This window comes from Accipiter gentilis, chromosome 12, assembly GCF_929443795.1.
Source record: "Accipiter gentilis chromosome 12, bAccGen1.1, whole genome shotgun sequence".
In the NCBI taxonomy this organism is placed as follows: domain Eukaryota; kingdom Metazoa; phylum Chordata; class Aves; order Accipitriformes; family Accipitridae; genus Astur; species Astur gentilis.
The window spans coordinates 9,282,447-9,290,422 of NC_064891.1; the positions used below are offsets into that span (position 1 = coordinate 9,282,447).

General features: G+C 58.2%; 1 protein-coding gene across 1 annotated transcript; it reads right to left on the bottom strand.

Moving 5' to 3' along the window:
• Positions 1 to 1,141: 1,141 nt before the first annotated feature.
• Positions 1,142 to 2,196, bottom strand: NEUROG2 (neurogenin 2). The gene has a single exon (XM_049814975.1). The coding sequence runs from the start codon at positions 2,176 to 2,178 to the stop codon at positions 1,384 to 1,386; it is 795 nt and encodes a 264-aa protein (XP_049670932.1). The 5' UTR covers positions 2,179 to 2,196; the 3' UTR covers positions 1,142 to 1,383.
• Positions 2,197 to 7,976: the final 5,780 nt, after the last annotated feature.

Consider the following 7,976-nt stretch of genomic DNA (forward strand, 5'->3'; position numbering starts at 1 on the left):
CCTTTGCAACATCATCAGCCACACGAGGAACCCAAGAACAGAAATGAAACAGCACAAAGAGAGGTGGAGGCCAAGTCACACGTGTGTTTCTGATGGTGCCTGTTCCCCCTAGAACCAGTCTGAGGCCTTACTTGGCTGGAAAAAGAGATTTTTTTCTTGTTTTGGATCTGCTTCTCCCCAAGCAGCTTTACACCCAAAGAGTGCCCCCCCTCCCCTGCCCCAGCCTCACGGTGGGGCTCAGCTGACATCCCCAAGAGTTTAGTCTTGGTCTTACTCTGCAGCAAAAAGGGGTTTTAAGAAGCAAAAGGCAATTTTCGGAATGAAAATGTCTACCCGCCTGCCAGAGGCTACGCCAGCTTTGGTGGCTCTGACTGCCGCTGGCACAGCTGCAGCACCTGCGCTGTGCTGCGGTCCTACCTGAAGAAGAAGCTGTCGCCCATGTTTGTTGCCCGCATTTGTCACCATAGGGCCCTCCGAGTGCAGGCAGCTCCTGCTGGAGCCCAGTTTCACCGATGGCAAGGATGGGCACCGGCCTCCCCCAGTCCCGGAATTCCGGGTAGACAGCACGTCAACCAGAAAAAGCAGCAGCCCAAAAGTTACGAAAATTAGAGCTTTTTATTTATATTTTATCACAAGAACAATCCCTTTGCTCTTCAGCTGTAAATACATACTAGAATAAACTCTGTAAATTATACAAAAAAATACATATTTTCCATGAAATCTGTCTTTATAATAAATAAATGTGAACACGTGTGTGGCTGATCGCTGTAATGTTCCGTGTCTGTTTAGGTTTTCAGTCTGTTGATTTATTTTTAATCTCCTGAAAGAAGGGGGGAGTTCCTCGGCCCCTAAAGGTCGAAATAAATAATGCATGAGGAGGTCCTCCCTCCCCATTCCCCCCCCCCCCCGTTTTTTTTTCTTTTGATAGAGAGTTCAGCCTAAATTTCCACGCTTGCATTCAGCCCTCACAAAGCCTACAAATTATACAATGACTTCTAACCTGGACCCCTAACAAAACAATTTACTTTTTTTTTTTTCTTCCTCCCCCCTCCCTTTCTCCTCCCCCCCCCCCCCCCCCCCCAGCCTATAAATCATAAGGGACAGATGGCAAAGGGGGGGAGCAGGGAGAGGAGTTGGGGCGGGGGGGGACGGGACGGGACACGACGGGGACGGACACACACACGCAGACACAAAAGCCTTGGTGACAGATCTGGGAAACTGGACAAAGTGCACATCGGAGAGAGCGAGAGAAAGTTTGGTTTGGCAGGTGACGTTCCCACAGACCCTCCGTGGGAAGCAGGCAGATGCTGCCACCCCGGGGAAGGGGTGGAGGAGGCCGGGGGGGGGGGGGGGGGGGAAGCCCCGGGACCGCCGTCGCCGGGGCTAGAGGCAGCGGCGGGGCAGCGGGGCTTGGGGGAGCGGCGGCGGCGGCGGCGGCGGGGCGAAGCGGCCCGGCGGGGGCGGCCAGTGCTCGGCGTCCGAAGCGGAGCCGGTGGGGCTGGCGGGCGATAAAGTGCAGGCGTAAGGGGAGGCGGAGGGCGCGGGGCTGGCGGAGCCGCCGCTCCAGGAGGAGGCGGGCGAGGGGCTGCCCTCGGCGGTGCCCCCCCCCGCTCCTCCTCCTCCTCCTCCTCCTCCTCGTCCTCCTCCTCCTCCTCCTCCTCCTCCTCCCGCCTCCGGGCCAAGCCGCGCCGCCCCGGCCAGCCGGAGGGTCTCGGTGAGCGCCCAGATGTAGTTGTGGGCGAAGCGGAGCGTCTCGATCTTGGTGAGCTTGGCGTCCTCGGGGAAGGTGGGCAGCACGTCGCGGAGGGCGTCCAGCGCCGCGTTCAGGTTGTGCATACGGTTGCGCTCCCGGTTGTTGGCCTTCAGCCGCCGGCTCCGCTTGATGCGCTGCGCTGTCTCCGCCGTCCGAGCCGTCCGCGGGGCACCGCGGGACCGACCCGGCCGCCGCTTCCCCTCCGCTCTTCGCAGCCCCCGGTCTCCCGGCGCCTCGACGGGCCGCGCCGGCGAGGCGGCCCGCAGCTGCTGCTGCTGCTCCTCCTCCTCCTCTTCCTCCTCTTCCTCCTCCTCCTCCTCCTCGGCGCTGGACGGCAGCGAGGGCGAGGGGGCGGGCGAAGCCAGCCCCAGCAGCAGCAGCTCCTCCTCGGCCGGCGGCGCCAGGCCCTCCGCCTTCACCAGCATCCTGCGGGACGGGACCGGGACGGGACGGGCCGGGCCGCGCTCCCCTCGCCTCACGGCCGAGCCGGGACGACGTTTGGGCGGCGGAGGCAGTTGGGCGGCGGTTTAACGGGACGGCAGTTGGACGGGGCGGAGGGGAAAGGGGGGCGGGGGGGGGGATTTGTGTGTGTGGGTGTGGGGGGGGGAAGAGGTGGGAGAAAGGGGGGCAGGGAGGGAAAAGGGGGGAAAGGAAAAGGGGGGGGGGAAAGGGGGGGGGAAGCGCCGCGCGGCGCTGGCACGCGCCCCGGGGCGGCGGTCGGCGGCGACGGAGCGAGCCCGGGGCCCCGGCGGCTGCGTGTCTGGCACACGACCCTCCTTAACACCCCTTATATACCCCGCGGGGAACAATCAAACCTACCCCCGGGGCCCCCGCCGCCCCGCCCGCGCCTCCCGCTTTTCTTTTCAGGCCGCCGCCGCCGCCGCCGCTTCCCCCCCCCCCTTCTCACCCCCCCCCTTTCCAACTCCCTCCCGGGGGCCGGGGCCTCCGCCGCGCCATTGGTGCCTCGCGCTCGGCTGGAGCGTGCCGCTAATTTATTAATGAATGGAAGGGGGAGTCGGGGGAAAGGGGAAGGAGGGGGGGGGGGGGTGTCGCGAGGCGCAGCTGGCCAATCAGGGCGCCCCGCGCGCCACGCGCGCCAGAGCCGGTTCTCTTTCAGCCGCTCATTAAGGAGCGGCGGCGGCTGCGACATCGACCCCCCCCCCCCCTCCCCATCATCATCATCTCCAGCGATCCCGGGGAGGGCTTGTTTTTTGTTTTTTTTTTTTTTTTTTTTTTTGGGAGGGGGGGGGTGTCAAGGGAAATAACATGTTCTGCTGGGAGCAAGCCTGCCGGGAGTCGCAGCCCCGGGGGAAAGTGGAGGTGGGTGCTGGAGGGAGACCCCCGTGGCGGGGGGGGCGCAGAGCGGTGCGCGGGAGAGGAGGTTTGCTAAAGGCACACAATTAATACACAGCAGCCCGATGGGGGGGGGGAAGCCGCCTTTTGTGGCCTCAAGCGGTGCTATAGAGCTGCCCTGGAGGCAGCGGAGCCCCCGGGGTGCATCTGCTCCCCGAGGCCAGTGCCCCTGTCCGCCAGCGCCTGGGCTCGGCCTTGCCTTTTTCCCTCCGTTTTCGGGAGTTTTTGCAAGGAGCAGAGCAAGGCGGAGGAGGGAAAAGCCACGCGTCTCTGATAGTTGTGGTTTGGCAGGCGGGAGAGCTGCGGTCCCAGCGCATGGGCCGCAGTCCTCACTCGGTGCTGTCAAATGTAACTCTGGGACACAGCATAGGCTCAAGAAGACTTTTTAAAAAAACAAAAACCCACAACTCATCAATCCACCAGGAAAGCCTTCCCCCCCTCTCCATCTCTCTTTCAGACCACTCTCTGGGGCAGAAAGCCCCAGTGAATAGCTCGGCCTGGTGACATGCCCCCCCGGGGTCAGCAGGCTCACTCGCTCTGCCGGTCAGACCCACGGGGAAAGGAACGATGGTGAGGACGTACAAAACGAAAACCATAGCGTGGTGTCATCCTCGTGCGGAAACTCCGTCACCGAGGCGTTTTGGGAGAGTCGGGTTTTGACACAGAAAATTATTTGCAGCTGGTGGAAAAAGCCAAAAAGAGGTGAAAGACTCAGCGAAAAGTCTCAGCGAATGTCTCACAGAGCGCACTGCAGAAGCCCCTGCAATTTGATCCCTCGCTCTTGCTGCCCGTGAGAGCAACGGCGGCTGGGTGCCTGCTTCAAACGGCGTGCGGTGCACTCCGGCGTTAGCTTTCCCAGTCCAGCCCCACATCCTCCCCTCTGCCGTTCCGCGGCTGAGGGCTGTGTCTGGATACGTCCTCCTCTGAGATCCATGACAACCTGTGCATTACGATTTAGCTGATCTATTAGAAAATCTCTGTGACTCTACCAAGAGATTTTAATGCTCCCCTCGCCTCCTTTAGAAAAATGGGAAATCTGTAGGTCCCTCTGGCATCCCAGGAGAGTGACAGAAAGGGACCTTCTTTCTTTTTCAGCACCTAAAAGTGCAGAGCAGAGCCACCTGTGACTGGGCCAGCCTGTCCCCTCTGCCCCCACCCCGGTCACCAAGATTTCATAGAATCATAGAATCCTTTAGGTTGGAAAAGACCTTTAAGATCGAGTCCAACCATCATCCATGACCACTAAACCATGTCCTGAAGTGCCTTGTCTATGCGCTTTTTGAATACCTCGAGGGATGGAGACACCACCACTTCCCTGGGCAGCCTGTTCCAATGCCTGACAACCCTTTCAGTACAGAAATTTTACCTAATATCCATTCTAAACCTCCCCTGGCACAACTTGAGGCCATTTCTTTTCGTCCTATCTCCAACCACCTGACAGAAGAGACCAGGACCCACATTTCTGTCCTTCCATCGCCAATGTGAAAGCAATGGAGAGGTTAGGCAGAGGCGGTGAAGTGGTTGGGAAGGCAGCTGCGGCACTGGGCCGGGTGTCGGGAGGGCGCAAGCCCAGTTTTTGCCAGACCTGGGGCGTATAACCCGTCGGGGTGCCTTTTTGGGGTTCGGCCCGATTCCTGCCGCCAGCACACCCCCCCCGCCCCGATACAGCAGTTTTCTCTGCAGGGTTGAGCACGAGGTGGCTGAGGACAAGTCGGCTACCAAGTCCTCGCAACCCTCCCGGCGCCGCACGTCCAAGAGGCGCTTGTGTGGTCTGCGGCCGGCGAGGGCTGAGCTGCTCCGCAGAGAGCCGTAGGGCCGAGAGCAGCGGGGAGAGGGGGCTGTGGGGGGAGAGGGAGCGCTGCGGCTGCTGCCCACCGCCTGAACTGTCCTCCAAGGGTCAAACTGTTCAACTTCAGCCCCTTTGCCAGACTCAATCCTACTTTACGGGAACAAAAGCCCAAAGTAGGCGATGATCAAGAAATGGGAGCACAATGATTTAAGCTTATCACACAGCCCAGAAATAAAGGACGCTGAGCTTGTGTGCGGGAGAGGGGGAGACCTTCAGAAAGGCTTTGTTTGCTGTAAGAAGATTGAACTCTGAGGCGACCCGATAGCCCTAAAAGTTTAGGGTCTGTGTTGCTGAGAGACCTTTGGATACAGACCATCCACACTTCGACCTCACAAGTTGTGAGCCAGCATTAATGGCTTGCCTGCCCCAGGTGAACGGCGGGTGCAACCCCCCCACCCCGCGGAAACTGATGGGGGAACGGGGACGAAGCTGCAGGGAGGGGATGGCCTGACCCCTCCCAGCTCTGCCTCCCTCCCACCCGCCGGGCCCAAAGTCCTCCATGGGTCTCCTGAGGGTTTGGGGGAGCAGGCCTGCCCACAGCGGGGTGCCCAGCCCAATGGTAGCACCCACAAACCCTCCGAGTGGGATGGTTCTGCTCTTAAAACTGGGGATCAGAATATGTCCCTGCCCAGCAGGATGCTCTGTGGAGGGGAGAAATCGGAGGCTGCTGCAGTATCATGCCCCCTGCTCCCCCCCTCCAGGTTGTTCTTGAACCCCCTGTGCATGCTGCAGGGAGGGACAGGGACCAGCCCCCCGACTCCCAAGCCACACTAGCAAGTTTGGGGTTCGTTTTGGGATCAAGACGAGGAGGGGTCCCCCCCTCAGAGCACTGCCCCGGCATCCTTCCCTGGGCTCTCCCCCACCGGGGCAGATGAGCCCCTCGTCGGGGGCCGATTGTTCCCAGCAGATTTGCATGGCAGGTGCAGGCCTGTGGAGCGATTTTGCCATCCCGAGCCCCGCCTGGGCCCCCCCCGAGAGGGTTTGCCTCCCCCCCCTTGTGAAAAAAGGCCGCCAGTGCCTTCCTTTCCCATGAAGAAGAGAAGAAGCTTGAGGATCGCGTGAACACGCTTCAGTTTTCTTATTCTTTTCTATAGATGTGGGGAAAAGAACAGCCGATTGTGTGAAAAACCCAGTGCCTGCAAAAAGGGACATTGGCCATCCAGGCGAAGGTGCACGAGGGAGAGCACTAATCGCTGAACCAGGAGACAAATACGATTACCAGCTCCGAGCCTTGAGTCAGAAAGTCTCATAGACTTTAAGATGTTAATCCCCAACATAATCCTTCCTTTGGCGTGTAGGAATAGTGCAGCCACAAGAGTTGTTTTGTTATTTATATTGGCGTTTAATAAAACTCAGCCAGTGGTGAATGGGCTGCCCACTCTCCAATGGTAATTAATTCCCTATTTCAGTGACCCAATTGTGCTGGGATAGAGCAGTGGGACAGTCCCACTGCCCCAACCCGCCTTTGTGCAGCTACACGGCTCTCGTGCTTCAACAGCTATGGAAACTCATTCTTTTGATGTCATTCAATGAGTTTTCCTTGGGCATCTTCTAAACTTCAAGGACCCTTTTCTTTCTCGAATGCCTGAAAAGCAGGACTAGCTTGACCACCTCTGTAGAATTTAATGATTTGGTGAAAGAGCCTTTTTGGGGGTTTGCGTAAGGAAAGAGAAAGAAAATTTGGCAGGCTGCTATCAAACAGGGGGCTATCCAAACTCGAGCGCGCCAAACTCATTCAGCTCCTAATTTATACAGGTCTTAAAAGCCACTCTTCCTTACTCAAAATACTTGGGGGCTTCTCTTAGCCAAGGCATTTCCAGAAGGCATTTGCTAGTAAGCAGATCCTCTCTTTCACACACGCCACAAATTCAAACCGGGCTGCGGACAAGTACAAGCAAAATGAATCGCATTTTAAGAAGGCATTTCCATCCACCAAAGGGAAAAATAACAAGATCCCTGGAATCGGTTGCGTTATTGTTAAAAAGCATGACTGGGGCTTTATCTTTTGGCTCTTGGGCAGAGCGGTAGCGGTGAAGTGGCTGCAGGAGTGTGTGAAACGAACACGTGAAGAACATGTAGTAACCCTGCAAAGCCCCGGTACAGGCAGGCTCTTCTATGTCTTTATACACGCTTCCAAAAAAAAAAAAAAAAAAAAGACCCTTCGCAAGTCACAAACAATTCAGGATTCAACTAAGAAAACACAGAGTGAACCATATGGCCGGGGTGGCTCGAGTTGGCTGCATTTTCCCCCAGACAAAGAAGGGATTGAGAGTTGAAGGAAAGGAGAAAAAAACAACTTTCCGGCTGATGAAGCTGTTGTCTGGAGGCAATGATCCCAAATCTCAAGGCTTTATTCCAGGCTCCGACTGAGACGTGATATGTCACATGATTAGCATCTTTCATATTTACAAGAGTAGTACGGGCTGCCAGTCTTTAGAGAAAGGCGAGAGAAAGAAGGGGCATATGCTGAAATGGATTTAGCATTTGAAAGAGAGAAAAGAGAGCGGATAAATACACTTAAACGAGGATTTAGTTTTACTCCCGTCGAGTTCTAATGGCTTGTTGATTGAGATTTTAGGGAGCCCTAACAGAGGTGTCAGCAGTAATTTAAAGGCGCTATTCAACCCTCCGCTGCTCCTTCTCCCCGCCCCCCTCGCCCCGCTTCGCTTCTTACCCTCCGCTCTCCGCCCCCGTCCTTCCCCGGTGCCCCGGCAGAAGGCCGGGGGTCGCCGCCCGCCCCGGCCACCGGGGCCCTCCCGCCCCCGGGGACCCTCGGCGGGATCCGCCGGGCGGGCGGCGCCACCTGGCGGCGGCGGCGGGGGGGAACCGGGCAGGGCCCGAGGGGGTTGGAGGGGCACCCTGCTCCAGCAGGTCCACGTCCTTCTCATTTTGGGGACCCCCGAACTGAACGCAGTACTGCACGTGGGGTCTCACCAGAGCGGAGGAGAGGGGGAGAATCACCTCCCTGGACCTGCTGGTCACGCTTCCTTGGATGCGGCCCTGGAGAGGGTTGGCTTTCTT